General features: G+C 40.5%; 1 protein-coding gene across 1 annotated transcript in view; it reads left to right on the forward strand.

Annotated features, from left to right (window-relative positions):
* The window catches only part of LOC149322366 (cholesterol transporter ABCA5-like), a 72,027-nt gene that overhangs the window by 47,705 nt on the left and 8,187 nt on the right, over positions 1–16,135 (forward strand). The window contains exons 26-35 of the mRNA XM_089540421.1: positions 940–1,053; positions 1,369–1,506; positions 2,893–2,958; positions 4,610–4,701; positions 5,872–5,995; positions 6,285–6,402; positions 6,505–6,596; positions 7,663–7,838; positions 9,545–9,620; positions 14,761–14,855. Coding sequence (XP_089396547.1) covers positions 940–1,053; positions 1,369–1,506; positions 2,893–2,958; positions 4,610–4,701; positions 5,872–5,995; positions 6,285–6,402; positions 6,505–6,596; positions 7,663–7,838; positions 9,545–9,620; positions 14,761–14,855 — 1,091 coding nt within the window. The remainder of the gene's footprint in view (positions 1–939; positions 1,054–1,368; positions 1,507–2,892; positions 2,959–4,609; positions 4,702–5,871; positions 5,996–6,284; positions 6,403–6,504; positions 6,597–7,662; positions 7,839–9,544; positions 9,621–14,760; positions 14,856–16,135) is intronic.

A 16,135-nucleotide genomic window follows, 5' to 3' on the forward strand; every position in this document is an offset into this window, starting at 1 on the left:
AAACACTCATTTTTGCACAGGAAGCAATGTATTTTTTTTACAACAAAACATCTTTTAGATTTGTAAAAGAAGATCTTTTTTTAAAAAGTTTATTAATTAAAATTGCATTTTTATATTCCAAAAAGTTCAAAATTATCCAAATTTAACAAAAATTCTCAAAATTATGGTTTATTTATCTTGTAATCTAGTACAGTCAGCCCTTCTTATACACGGATTTTTTATACAAGGATTCAAGCATACACGATTTGAAAATGTTAAAAAAAAGTATAAATTTCAAATATCAAACCTTGATTTTCCATTTTTATAAGGGACACCATTTTGCTATGTCATTATATTTAATGGGACTTGAGCATCCACATATTTTGTTGTCCATGGGCAATCCTGGAACCAAACCCCAGCATATAAAAAGGGCCCACTGCATACCTTACTTAACTGTTCTAAGCAGTTCTTTTATCATTATATTTTATTCAAACATTGACTTCCATTTGTTTCTTATTTCAGTGGAGAAATCGAAATGTCAAATCTCTCATTTAAACAATTCCTAAATTATGTCCATTTGTTTTTCCTTACTTCGGGTTCTTATTCTTCTTTCTAGTTGTTTTGAACTGCTCTCAAAATTACTATGTTCAAAATAATATAAATGTATTTTTAAAGTAATAACAAAATGTACAAGTTTTGTTCTTACTGCCATCTATTTTTGCAGAATTTCAATAAATTTCCCCAATCTATGTTAGATGCATCAGATAATGTGCCTTTTATTTGTTCGGTTAGCTTGTCCATTTCTATGTTGTCCATAACTTTCATTACGTGCAAAATATCTTTTTTCCTCAGAAAAGTATAAAAGTACCAAATTTTTTTGAAAATGCTTGTAATATCTCAGTAGGAAGAAAATTTCCATACCTGCATAAACAGTAAGAAATGTCATTGTTTTTTCTGCAGGTTTTTTGCCTTATTGGCTATGTACCATCAGTAGTTCTGTTCAATTATGTTGTCTCTTTCACCTTTAATGCTATACAGAACACCAAAGAATTTTGGTCATTCGTTTTTTCAGTGGTAAGTTAAAATATCAATTACATTATTTTAGTAATATTTCTATGAAGAAATATTTTCTCCATTACATTTTTCTCTGCAGTTTGGATTGGCTCTTTTCTGCAAACATAACTTCTATTCAGGCATTCCAAATTTTCCTAAATGCATAAAAGAGCTAGCAAAAATATGTGGATATCTGCCCATGTGCCCAGTCATCATGTATTCAGTGTCAGTATGAAAGGGATATATTGCACATAGGGTTCCTCCATGGGGATGGGAAAAGTTGGAAGACAATTAATCACAGTTGTTTATTTTGATTTCTTGCTTCTTTTTTTTCAGGCAGCCTTGGTTTGTTCAATTGTCATTGAAATAGCTTTCTTTATGTGGCATTATACGGCAGCTGCTGTTCTTCATACTTGTTTTTCTGTCTTTGTTCCAATCTATCCTCTTATTGGGTGTCTGATTTCTTTTATAAAGGTAGGTTTTTACATAATTGTAAACTTGATGAATTTTGTAAGCAACCTTTGCTATGGGGATGGGTGAAGGAAATAAAAGATATTAGATCATATTGCTCTGGTGGCATAATTATCTCGAAGGTAATGAAACTGGTGGCTGTGCCATAAACCAAAAGCCACCAGTAGCACCAGCCACAAAGAAAAGGAGAAACATTTTGTGGTGGCAGCAACAGAAGAAATAGGCAGCTGGCTCTGAGCCCCTTATTCTTCAGATTGGGGTGGATGGTCTTCAAGCAGTGATGCTCTGGATAGGATTACTTGGACAGTCACTATGGGAAAGGCAGTTGTCCAAGCCACTTCTTCCAGTTTACCTTGGCTCTAAGGAACTCCCTCCCCTAGGCAGGCTTTCAAGGAATAGGCCATTTAGAGTCACCCTCCCCCTCTCTGTCTACTATGTAACCCATCATGAGTATACATACATGATTTTTTCAATGAAAAAATCCTTCAGTATTCTCCCTCCTATCCTGAGAGTAGCAGTATTGTTAAAGTCTGAATGTTTTTTCTCAAATGTATTAGTTCACATGGAGAAAGGTGTTAAGAGTAAGAAAATCTGTGTAATTGAAATGGATGACAGGGAGTACATAGAAAAAACAGTCCCAAATGAAAGTAGCCCTATGAAAAAACTGTTGGATAGAGAACTAAAAATTAATATATTTGTTCTCAAAATAGGAAACAAGGCACAGAAACATAGAAAGCTGCTTTGTATCAAACCATGGGTCCATGTAACTCAGTGTAGTAAGTTGGCAATGGATGCCCTCAGAAAATAGTAGTAAAGAAACATCACACTGAAATGCATCATGCTTCTAAATTCCAATACAGATGTTGATGGGGGCTTAGACAAGATTGTCTCAGCTTGTCAGTTGGCCAGTTGAAATGTATGTCAGGGTTGGTGTTTGAAATCACTTATAAATAATCCCAGATAAAACAATAAAGGCTTCAAACAGATGGCCCAAAAGGGCCACCATCAGGCCAATCCGAGGTCAGGATGTATACATGACACATGCCCCCAGATCGCTCAGTCAGTGCCAAGGCTGCACCGAGGCTGCCAAACGTGTCCCAAAAGCAGCCGCAAAAAGAGTGGTTTCTTACCATTCCTTTTCGTGGCCCAGGCGCTCTTGGGACCGTACCATCTGGTTGCTGCAGTCTCAGGGTGATCGAGGTGGGTACCCCGACTCCTTTGCCCCTTAATTACTTATATTCAGTTTGACTGTTATATTTTGGAAGAAAACTTCATCAAACTATTTGTGAAAAAACATTGTTGGTACATTTTTTTCCAATTCCAGTCTCATAATCTGCAGTGAAAGACATGAGAAAAATGTGTAGAAATTAATCTTTACTATTTTGTTAGATAGCCCGGAAGCTTGATCATAAGATGGAAAGAAATTCAGAAAGATTGTTGGTGTCAGTAGTAGCGGTAAGCACAACGTTTTTCTTTTAAGTTTCAGGAAATTGTCTGAAAGTAATTTCAAAATGTTATTGCTCATATAAATCCGCATAAATCTTTTTTAAAGATTGGTTATGCACACTTGTGTAACAAAAATGGTGTGGAATTTTTTTTTTCCTCAGAAAGAGAGCATATGCTAACCATGGCATGAAAAGATCCATTGCGGTGTAATGGTTGGATTATTGGACTAAAATGTGAGATAATTCATTTTAAGTCACCAGAGAGCCACAAGTTTCAGGGGATAATCTTTGGTGAAACACCTTCTCTCAGCTTGATCTATCTAACCAAGTTTTTAATAGGATAAAGTGAAGAGAAGGAGAATCATATATGCTGCCTTGAGTTCATTGGAGGAAAGGGAAGATATAATCATAGACTGATTATATTAAGTTACAGTGGTGTTAGTGATTTACAATGTTACAAGTTCAGTTTACACCATCACAATTCACTTTTTGACTGTTGCAGAGGTCAAAATTCTGTACCAAACACACAACACTAAAACCCCATCCCCCCCCCCCCCAAAAAAAAACACATTTTCTCTGCTGCATCCCACCCCTCAACCCAATCATTTCCTAGCCAGTGGAGCACTGGAGAACACCAAAGAAATATCCAGCTATTTTTCTAAAGCTGGATGTACAGTGATAGGCATCCTCTGGGACCTTCAGTGATCCTCCTGCAGCCCTTGAGGATGATGTCATTGCTGAGCATCCAGCTGTACAACAATAGCTGGACATTTCTCTATTGCTCTCTCTGCAGGCAGAATTAGCTGTGTTGGGAGGCTGGGTTGGGAGCCTGGGTTTGAGAGGCAGTTGGACAGGAGATCTCAGATCTCAGCCATAACTAATTAGTTAATAGTAAAATAGCATCAAGCAGTATTAAGGCATAGATAGAACAAATAGGTATTCAGTACCTGTCTAAAACATGGTACAGTGGGCCCTTGGTATCAACTGGGGTTTGGTTCCAGGACCCTCTGTGAATAACAAAATCTGTGGATACTCAAGTCTCATCAAATACAATGACATAGTAAGATGGTGTCTTTTGTATAAAATGACAACTGCAAGGTTTGTTTTTTGGAATGTTTATATTTTTGGAATATTTTCAAGCCATGTATGCTTAAATTCGTGGATAAAAAATCCGTGGATATGGAGGACTGACTGTAATGAAGGAGCCACCTTATTCTCTCATGGGTGGGAGTGTCAGCATACTGCTACAAAAATAATCCTCTCCTCAGTACCAGATAACCTACCCTCTACAGACGCTGCAAGAATGGGAATAAATTATTAAGATATTACTATGGGAGGACAGGTCCTTCAAGTATCTCAGACCTAAATGATCTAGGGAAGCAGTATTTCCACTTCCAACTGCCAGATTGCCACTGAACTTTTTTTTAATTACTAAAAGCTCAACATCCTTATCATAAAGATTTCCACTAAATCATTGCCTGGCAATGATATAGTATCATAAATATATATAACTGGCATGATACCATGGATTAACACAGCAATTGTGAGCATTTATCTACAGCATTCACTCAATTTGCCATCACTTACAAATGCAGTTAGAAAGGCAGCAAAATTGTTCTAATATGTTTAATACAGTATATTTTTTTCTTTCTTCATTTTAGCCTTATTTACAATGTGTGATTTGGCTCTTTCTTCTGCGCTATCTTGAGGTGAAATGTGGAGGCAGATCAATGAGAGAAGACCCATTTTTCAGGTCAGTACATTGCATTTCCATTTTAAAAATTTTAATTGAAATGAAAGCAGAGTTGGCCAGCAATGAACTGCAGTAAGGCATGCATTAGCACTGGTTCTTCTTGAATGTTTGCAGCAAGGGGCCTTTGCTAGGAATATTAAAAATAAAGATACTTGCAAATATCTTTGCTGTCAGTCAGAAGAAGCATCTCAACATATTGACACCATTGAGAAAATTTTCAAGTCCCAAATGTGATATTTTTCACATTTCAGCACTTTGTGAAATCCCACATTTTTGCATAGAAAATTGCATATTTTACACAAATACATTACTTTCTGTGCAAAACACTGAGGTGCCACAAAAATGTTCACTATAATGTACCAAAATGAGGGGGGGGGGGGGGGAATCTACCGTAAATGTAAAAATCTCAACCAGATAGCATTAAACTTTTGAAATCATCCATTCCTACATGCTGGTATGAAATAAATTAGGGATGGTCAAATGCTAGGGGCTGGAGAGGCTGGTTTTGCCCTTTAGTCCAAAATAGTTCACCATGTTTTTGATCCATCTATACTGTTTTAGGCACAAGAGAAGCCTGTTCGAGAAAGAGAGAGGGGGATGTATCTTCTTGGTTTAAAATGGCCTGGCTGGTGATATGATTAAATTGGCCCCCACAATCTATAGGGGTCATTTTGGGGAAAATTACATATATATATATATAAATAATTGAATTGCTGAGAAGACCAGTAGCCTCAAAACAGTCTTAATTCTGCAAGCAACCCATTGGGTATACTCCTCTACTCTCTTGCAATAAAGGAATACTCTTTACGTTTGGAGAAGTGATATGGCTTTACCACATGCTAATATTTAGGGTTCTGCCAGCAGAGTGGTCACTTATGATGATGATAATTTTAGGGATACTAGCGGAGCAATGTGAAATCCATGGGTTATGCCCTAAAATCTCTTCCAGTGTTACAGCCTTTTTTGTATATGATCCGAGAGTTGTGTCATTGGTGCACTCTATGACATGAAATGCACACAAGATGATGGGACAGGGGAGGGATATTTCCTCTTCCCGTCTCCACTGATATAGCCATTCTTAGCCCTTTCTAGTGTAACAAACACTATTATTTCTGTTCGATCTTGCAAAGGTCCCATGAAAAGAGACTGAACTTGTTTCTGTGTCTTTAGAGGTCCTGTAAAACTCAAGCCCTGGAAATTTCCAGATGTGCCACATGATGAGGATGAGGATGAGGATGTTATGGCTGAGAGATTGAGAGTTAAAGAGATGACAACCTGCCAGAGCTGTGAGGAGGTAAATCTTACCTTTCTGTTTTAATATTTATGTTTTAAACCTCTAAATGTACTGGCACTAAATGTCCCTAGATGGGCTAGTTTTCAGTGAGTGGGAAGGTTCCCCTGTAAGTGGGAAGGTTCTCTGTGTGTTCTTCTTAGTGGAAATATGTGTTTTGTGAGTAGGGCAGATATAATCCATTTTTCTCTGATACTGATTGGTAGAATTTTGTGCTTTCATAGAGGTATTTTTGCATTATATAATCAAACTAATTCAGTATTAAGTTTTATGTCATCTTTTGTTCTGTTAGAAACCAGCCATTTTGGTCAGCAGTTTACATAAAGAATATGATGAAAAGAAAGATTTTCTTCTTGGAAGAAAAATAAAGAAAGTGGCAACTAACCATGTCTCTCTTTGTGTAAAAAGAGGTTGGTGTTAAATTAGTTACTAGTGCATTTTAAAAAATAAAAATAAAATGAATAATCTTGTGAAGCAAATCAACAGATTTTGCATTTTTTAATTATTTTTAGGAGAAATATTGGGAGTGTTAGGTCCCAATGGAGCTGGGAAGAGCACACTGATCAATATTCTAGTGGGGGAAGTAGAACCAACCTCAGGCCAGGTATTCAACTGTAAACTCACCTCTGTGACCCTCTTCCTTTCAAGATTTGTATGTATTCATTACAGGAGTTTTCATTGGAAAAGATTTCCCAGGTCAGGCTGTGTCCCTCTTTCTACCTCATTCAAAAATTGATTGATATTTTTGTACAGAAGAAAGCCAGTGTGATGTAGTGGTTTGTGTATTGAACTATAACTCTGGACACCAGGGTATGAATCTCTGCTCAGCCATAGAAACCCACTGAGTAACCTTGGGCAAGTCACACTCTCTCAGCCGTAAAATAAGATAAAGGAAAGAAAATCTCCTCTGAACAAATCTTGCCAAGAAAATCCATGATAGGTTTGTCTTAGGGTCACAATAAGTTAGAAACAACTTGAAGGTACATAACTTCAACAACAGGCATATGCTTTATTAGATGCTATTTGTAATTAAAGGATAACACTTGAGGGTTATTTTTTAAAAGCTGGTAGGGAATCATAAATTACCAAATGGACATCATATAGGCAATCAAAGCTTTATAAACAGAATAATAGTCTTACCAGTGGAAATGTCTTTGCATATAAGCTTTTAGTGTTTTTCAGCTTAATGGGCATTTTTTTGAACAGGAAAAAATGCTTAAAACGGCATTAATACAAAACAATTTTTAGTAAAACTGAACAAAACAGTTTTAAATGTTAAGAATAGATTCATGTTAATCCTGGTTTGGACAGCTTTGCAAAGGAGGGTTAAGATAGGGTTTAACATGATTTAGAATATGTGCAGTATATAACAGACTGCATGCCTGTGCATATATTTTCCAAAGTAAGCCCCGTTAAGAGTCTAGTCCTGAATATATGATTGCTGTTTAATATAAGAAATAAGCACTGAAATGTTGTAACAGCCCTTGCTAAATAGGCAGAGAGATGGTGATATGAAAGCTTAATTACATAGTGAGAGCAAATTAAAACTCTCAAGCTAATATTTCTTGTCATTGCAATTTATATTTTCATAAATCACCTTTGACAATTTACCTGCATGTTCAGTGCAAACATTATGTAAAAATATTGAGTAAGGACTGGTATATTCACAGGTGCTGATGGGAGATTATTCTTTAGGTGAGAGTAATGAGGAGAGTTCCAAAAGGTTTGTGGGATACTGTCCACAGACAAATCCACTTTGGCCTGATATCACATTGCAGGAGTATTTTGAAATTTATGGTGCGATCAAAGGAATGAGTGAAAGTGACATGAAAGAAGTCATAAAATGGTAAGTGGTTCATATTTAATGCTTATTTTCTAGTTCATTTATCTTTTTTCTGTTTGTTTTTCTTATTGTATAAGCACTGTACAATTTCTTACTGTAGAATTATATATCAAATCTCATAGAATTACTGTAGAGTTATATATCAAATCTCATATAATTCAGTAACATCTGAAAAGGTATATCATTTTAATTTTTAAGTAATATGCACACCATTTTGAGGATAGCAACCTCTATTCAGTGGTCCCATGTATTCTTATTAACCGTGATGGCGAACCTATGGCATGCATGCCAGAGGTTGCACTCAGAGCCCTCTCTGTGGGCACATGTCCTGTCACCCCAGCACAGAGTTTGCCAGAGTTTGTTACTAGAAAGCCAGAGGGACATGGCACTTTGCAATAAATAAGTGGGTTCTGAATTGCAGTTTCGGCACTCAGCCTCTAAAAGGTTCACCATCACTATAAGAAGAACTGTTCAGTGTGTGTACAGCAGTGGTCTATCTTAAAATCCCTGCTTTAAAAGTTACATATTTTTTATAAATATAACTTCAACTTATTCCTATAAGATAAAGTTCAACAGTAACTTTGCATTCCGTATTTTTGTACAGTAATCTATTCAGTTACTATACATACATATAACAGAGTTTACTAAGCGTGACAGTTTCCCTTACAAATCTTGGCACATGTCCTTTTGAGAAGCAGGTGTCTGTCCCTTTTTTCAGTATTTCCAGGGCTGTGGTCATGTTGAATCACTATGGTAGTGCAAAAATAAGTGTGCATCCCATTGCACTCTTTTCAGAGCTAATACTAAGTGTGATCTCTAGTTCAGGCAGACATTTTGTACACACATACCTCCTTGTTTCAATTTTGATTTGATGAATAGGACTTGAAGAATAGCTGAGCTCAAGGCTGTGCAATCATTATTTAAAAGAGACATGTGCATTTGACTGTCTCAAAAATGAATATTTTTTTTAAAAAAACCAGTTAGTGCCCCAGCATATATTTAGAAGTGGAAAATGTATTATAAAATGCCGTATTTCCATTGTTGGGGTGTTCCATAAAATATCTGTAACTAAAGGAGGTAGGAAAAATTGTGGAGGAACATTTGTTCCTGAAAAAAATGCTACTTTTACTTGCATTAAATATGTCACATATTGTGATAGGTTTTTCTCATTTTTAATGTTTCTCAACATTATTTTAGGCTCTTCTTCCTTCTTTTGTTTTTGTCTATGTTTTATGTAGGCCATCAGTTTTTACCACATTTGACAGATAAATCATCCTTCAGCCATCAGCCACCAAAAGGGTTCATCCTTTCTTTAATTCAAGTTGTAATACAGTACAGAAGAGAATACTAATTCTGAAAAATTCTTCAGTTAGAAACAATTTTAATGGATGCTATAGTAATCTGGAAGAATAATAGAAGTACAAGCTACTATGTCTTAAAGGAAGACATAGGTTCATAAGGTAGACAAGGGAAAAGGGATTTTCCAATAGCTGCTAAATGTGCCACATCTTCCCTTTCTTCATATTGGACAGTTTTCACAATCTACTATTCTATATCTCATATACAGTTAAATTATATTAATGTAATTAGCATATTGAGGAAAATATAATGAGTAAATATTGAGATTTTAAAGGTGTGTTCTAGTGACTCGTTGCTAGCTTAATACATTCCTTTTCAAGCCTACAAAATTCAAATTTGATTCTCTACAGCATTTCCAGTGCACTTGACTTTAAGGAACATCTACAGAAAAGAACAAAGAAACTTGGGGCAGGCATTAAACGAAAGGTATTTTGTTTGCTTTGTTATTGTACATTTATTAGTAAGAGCAGTTGCTCCCTGAGCTGTCTCCTACTCATTCACCTTTTGTCAGCTTTTCATAGAATCATAGAGTGGGAAGAGCCCCCCCATTGATTACTGGGTCCAACCACCTGCCTAATGCAGGATCAACTAGAGCATTGCCCGCATATAGCTATCCAGCCTCTTTTTGAAGACATCCATAGAAAGAGACCCTACTACCTCTCTAGGCAGTGGGTTCCGTTGCTGAACCTCTGTCACTATCAAGATGGTTTTTCTAATATTCCATCAAAATCTCCCCTTCTGTAACCTCTCTAGCAAGCCTTGTTAAAAACAATAAAAAGGCTTTTTTGGTCAGGCAGATAGCAAAAAGAAGAACAATGAAATGGTAGGGCCATTGCATGGAGAAGATGGTGAAACGCTAATAGGAGACAGAGAAATGGCAGAGCTATTCAGTACCTTTCTTACCTCAGTCTTCCCCCTGAAAGAAAACATAGTTCATCCTGGGGGAAAATAGAGCAGATGATGCAGTATGGGAAATGCAGCACAGAGAAGGGTGGGGGGAGGTCATGGATGCGGGGGATGCATGGGCTGGGGAGGAAGGGGATAACATCGCTTTGAGCGGAGCTCCCATTGAGGTAGTGTGGGGCAGGGGGAGGTATGGCGGTGGGAGGAGGGACTTACGTTCCAGGGGAAGGCGAGATCGATGCGTTATATCTATCTCTCCTTCCTGTCCCCCTCCCAACCTAAGAGACCTGAGGGTCACTCCAACCGTGCCACAAACCCTGTCGCTGCTCCTGTGCAACGCCAGATCGATCAACAACAAGTCCCACATCCTCCACGATCTGTTGGAGGACCAAAGTTGCGATCTGGCTTGCATTACCGAGACCTGGCTTGGGCCTGAAGGGGATACTGTGTGGGCTCAGGCCCTGCCTGCCGGGTTCTCGGTGAAGGACCAGCCCAGGTTAGGTGGGCGGGGGGGGGTGTGGCCTTGATACATAGGAACACCGTGTCCCTCACTAGGAACCACATCCGACAGACGTCTTATATCGAGTGTATTTACCTGACCCTAAAAGCGAGGGACAGTCTAGGGATTCTGTTGGTGTATCGGCCACCCTGTGCGCTAACGGACTCCCTTAACGAGCTGACACAGCTGGTCGCTGAACTGATGCTGGAGACGCCCAGGCTACTTGTCCTGGGCGACTTCAACATCTCCCTCATGGCCAGCTATGTTCCACCCGGTGCAGCTCGCGAATTCATGGATACCATGGCGGCCATGGGCCTGTCCCAGCTGATTTTGGGTCCTACGCATTGCGCGGGTAATACTCTCGATTTGGTCTTTTGTTCGGATGCGGAAAATCCGTGGGCGGAAATAACTAACATTTCCCCCCTGCCATGGACGGATCATTTCCTGGTTGAGGCGAAAATCAAGGTCTCTACCCAGATCCCTCCCGGGGGTGGTGGACCTATTAGGATGGTCCACCCTCGAAGCCTAATGGAACCTGAACGGTTCCAGGAAGCCCTAGAGGGATACATGGTTGGAAGTGACGGCGACTCTGTTGATGCCCTGACTGGTATCTGGAATACCGGTCTCTCAAGGGCTATACACAGTATCGCTCCCAAGCGCCCTCTCAGACCCACTTCCAAACATAAGCCCTGGTATACGGAAGATCTCCGGGCAAGGAAGCGGGAGCTGCGACGGCTAGAGTACCGTTGGCGGAAACACCTTCGCTTAGACGACAAGACTCTCCTAGCCCAACTGTTAGAGGACTACGGAGAGGCGATACGAGCAGCAAAGAACTTGTTCTATGGTGCTCGTATCGCGTCCGCGGAGTCGCGTCCAGCAGAGTTGTTCAGGGTAGTCAGGGAGCTAACTCAGCTCCCTCCTGCCCTGAACCAGATCCTTGAACCTTCTAAGGCCTGCTGTGACCAATTTAACAACTTCTTCGTGGATAAAACTTCTCGGATAAGCGAAGGTCTTAATGCCGACATTCAAGCAGAACCTAGGGTAGAGGCATCCAGAGCCTCCGTGGACTTTGTTAAACTGGATCGGTTTGAGTTGGTAAGTACCGATGATGTGGACAAGATCCTCGGAAGTGTTCGGAAGACAACCTGTTCTCTCGATCCCTGTCCCTCGTGGCTAGCAGCCCAGGGGGGACCGGCTGTGACCTCTCTGTTACGCCGGATTATTAATACATCTTTGAGGGATGGGCAATTTCCATCAGATCTTAAATTGGCCATTGTAAAACCTTTATTAAAAAAGCCCTCCCTCGACCCCCTGGTACATAATAATTATCGGCCAGTTTCACTGCTGCCATTTTTGGGAAGGTGATCGAGAGGGCGGTTGCACTCCAGCTTCAGGCGGTCTTGGATGATACAGATTATCTGGACCCATTTCAAACTGGCTTTCGGGCGGGTTACGGGGTTGAGACGGCCATGGTCGCCTTGGTCGATGATCTCCATCTGGGCATCGACAGGGGAAGCGTGTCCCTGTTGGTGCTCTTGGACATCTCAGCGGCTTTCGATACCATAGACCATGGTATCCTTCTGGGGCGTCTAGCAGAGGTAGGAATCGGTGGCACTGCGCTCCAGTGGTTCCGCTCCTATCTCTCTGGAAGGTCCCAGATGGTGCAGCTGGGAGACGTGTGCTCTGATGAGAGGGCCCTTAAAACTGGGGTCCCTCAAGGAGCCATTCTGTCTCCCATGCTATTTAACATTTACATGAAACCGCTGGGAGAGATCATCCGGAGACATGGGGCGCAGGGTTATCAGTACGCTGATGACACCCAAATAGTTTTCTCTATGTCTCCGACTGATGCAGTGACTGGGGATGGCGTCTCTCCTCTCATGGCCTGTCTGGAGTCAGTAATGGGCTGGATGAGGGAAAACCGACTCAAGCTGAATCCAGAGAAAACGGAGGTACTCGTGATAGGTTCCCCTGGTCCAGGAATGGCGGTGGTTCCACCGGTCCTGAACGGGGTCACGCTCCCTGTGAAGGACTCCGTGCGCAGTCTGGGGGTGCTTCTTGACTCGTCCCTTCGCCTGACTGCTCAGGTGAATGCGACGGTCAAGAGCACCTGTCATCAGCTTCGGCTTATTCGCCAGCTGCGCCCATACCTGACCCAGAGGGACCTTGAAACTGTGGTACATGCTCTGGTAACCTCGAGACTGGACTTCTGCAATGTACTCTACATGGGGCAACCCTTATACCAAACCCGGAAGCTACAAATGGTGCAGAACATGGCAGCCAGGCTGGTCACCGGTACCTCCAGGGCCAGCCATATAACACCGGTATTAAAAGATCTCCATTGGCTGCCCATTCGCTTCCAGGCGCAATATAAGGTGTTGGTGATGACCTATAAAGCCCTAAATGGCTTGGGCCCAGGATACCTGAAGGACCGCCTCTCCCCATACATTCCGCCCCGCACCCTCAGAACATCTGGGCAGCAATTACTTAGGGTTCCCGGGGCGAGATTTGTCTCCACTACTAGGAGGACATTCTCCATCGCTGCCCCGGCCCTTTGGAACACGCTGCCCATAGAGCTCCGCTCAGCCACCTCCCTGGCCCAATTCAGACGGGACTTAAAGACCTTCCTGTTTGGGATCGCATTCCCTGATTGAAGTCCTCTAGGCCTCCTCCCTCCACACTGGCAAGGGATTGGCTAATCCGGGCCTTTTCTGTCTTTGTTTTTATTGATTTATTGTATGGATTATAATGTATGTATTGTTTTTAAATTTGCTGTAAACCGCCCTGATCTGATGGAAGGGTGGTATATAAATAAAAATTTTATTTTATTTATTTATTAGAATAGGTAAAGAGGTAGTATAGACATACCTGCCTACTCTAAACAAGTTCAAGTCTCCAGGGCCAGATGAATTACAAACAGTCCTGGACCATCACCTTCTACGGCTTGCTCATCCCAAGCCATTTCACTGGTGGATACTTCTGATTCCAGTGACAATTCTGACTCTTCTTCAGAATTTTCTGTTGAATCTCAGATAGAGTCACCCTCTGTGCTGGCTGGAGGGTGTGACCCTGCTTTGCCTAATGATGATGTAAGATCTTTTGCAGAACACATGTTGCATATGGCAAAATCCAGTAAAGCTGTGAAACTAAGTATCCGTATTTTCTGGTGTATAAGATGACTGGGCGTATAAGACGACCCCTAACTTTTCCAGTTAAAATATAGAGTTTGGGATATACTCGCCATATAAGACTACCCCTCTTCCAACGCACACCAAATAATTTTTTTAAAAAGCATCAGATTTGATTTCAATATGGTAATTTTAATTCAAATGCTTATGACATGCAGGTACTTAGCAGGAAAACTTGTTGTATACAAAGCCTGGTTGGATTGGTCAGTTCTCCCTGCCTGCCCAGCCCTCCCTGTCTCCAAGATTTTCTTCTATCGTACTTGTACAGCACCACCCTTGCTGCTTTCATATGGTCACCACATATGGAGGGTATGCGGCCGCGGACATTTTTGAGCTCCCCCCACCATATGCAGCAACCATAGATTTTCCAGTCCGGCTCAGAAGTTTCAGCCCTATAAGACGACACCCGGCGTATAAGACGACCCCTGACTTTTCAGAAAATTTTCCTGGGTTAAAAAGTAGTCTTATACGCCAGAAAATACAGTAATAATGCAAAGGCTTGTGAGAATCAAACTGAACCTAAGAAGTGTAACAAAAGTAAAATGGAGCCCATTTTTTTCTCTCTATAAAATATGTACACTACAAAAAAACCTCACCTTGGTAAAGATGAATGTTATAGCAGAGAACAGAGTGCTGCCATGTTGACAAGTACTTGCAGTTATGTTTTCCACATGTTTTTTTCTCTGTGGAATTGGAGCAGGACTAAAAACCCTATTAAACTCTTCAGAAAAATGAATCTCAGCAGAGTTGTTCCTAGACCCTTTTTAGCCTCTCTTTTAGTTCTTCAAGTCCCTTGCTGCTTGTCATGTGTTCCCACTTTTCTAAGATTAAATCTTTTCAAAGGAAAAGAGATGAGGTATCAGGTTTCTGAGCAGCCATGTTTAATCCTCATAGGATATAAAACATTTTGGGGGCAAGTGCATCTGCTTCCTTTTGTTTAGAGTATTACCAAATTCATCTTTTTTCTTCCTTTCAGTTATGTTTTGCTTTAAGTATGCTTGGAAACCCTTATATTACTCTACTAGATGAGCCATCTACTGGTATGGACCCTAAAGCAAAACAGCACATGTGGTGAGTAGCACCAAATAACAAGGGGACCGTCTTTTTGGTACAGAATGCCAGACAATATGTTCTTTTTTAATTTAAAAAATATATTTTATTCTAACAGCATTATGTTCAGGACAGCTAGTGAAAACCAATTGTTAGCAGCATAATTTAAACTTAACAGCAACATAAAATAAAGCAATAATTGAGGTGGGATTTTCAAAGGGATTCTTTTGTTGGTTGTAAGAAAGTAAGAGTCTGGGACACCTTAAAGAAGACTGCCAACACCCATCTTGTACAAATGGCTGTCAGCATTTTTATGGCATACGCTGCAGGTTCCCATTGCCTGCAGAAACTTACAGCTGTATTGAAATGCAATATGACATAATGAAAGTTTTATTCCTTAAAGTAGACACAAGTGTTTACCCAGGCAGGGATGAGGTAGGGTTGTATTGTTTTGTCTCAATTGCCACACTACAGAATTAGTGAGGTTGCTATAACTGTCATGGCTCCATCCTATGAAATTCTTGGATTGGTATTTTGTTGCAGCACCACAGCTCTCTGACAGAGAAGGCTAAATATCTCACATATCTACAGATCCCAGAATTCCATAGCATTGAGCCATGGCAGTTAAAGTGGCATCAAACTGCATTAATTCTGCAGTGCAGATATAGTCTCAGACTGCTCAGGAAAATTTGGGAGAAAAAAAAAGCTGGCTTAATTGCAACCAGATCAGCTGTTAGAACAGAAGCAATAAAAGATTTTACAATAAAGAGATACGGTGTGCCCACGTTATATGCAGGCGCGCTATATGCGGCTTTGAGTTTACGCACAAAGCCGTGTGGGAGCGTGCGGGGCGCCAGGGGCAACATGTCCCATTCAGATGAATGGGGTGCGTGCCGCCACACCACCACATGCACGAGCTCCATTCACTTGAATGGGACTTGAGCATGCATGGTATTTGACTTACATGGGGGGGTCTGGAATGGATCCCCCGCGTAAGCCAAGGGCACACTGTATTCTACCATCACCATCATAAATAGGAAACGCTTTAAACAATCTCTACACAAACACACACATGGTACTTTTGAAATGACTGGGTAACTTGTAATTAATGGCCAAGTTGTTGTATCTACTTTTCTGTACAGAAAGGACAAAAAATTAGGTTAGGAAAAAAAATGTAGGTGAAGGACTTGACCATCCTTTCATCTGGACTTTTGATGGAAGGTCCAGCAGATGTCCTTGCATCTGGTATATGTAACTGCACAGAAAACCATTTAGAGGACAGTACGTTTTCAGGTTGGTAT

The sequence above is a fragment of the Sceloporus occidentalis genome, unplaced genomic scaffold (genome assembly GCF_023333645.1).
Source record: "Sceloporus occidentalis isolate IW3139 unplaced genomic scaffold, rSceOcc1.0.p SCAF_1, whole genome shotgun sequence".
NCBI classification, from domain to species: domain Eukaryota; kingdom Metazoa; phylum Chordata; class Lepidosauria; order Squamata; family Phrynosomatidae; genus Sceloporus; species Sceloporus occidentalis.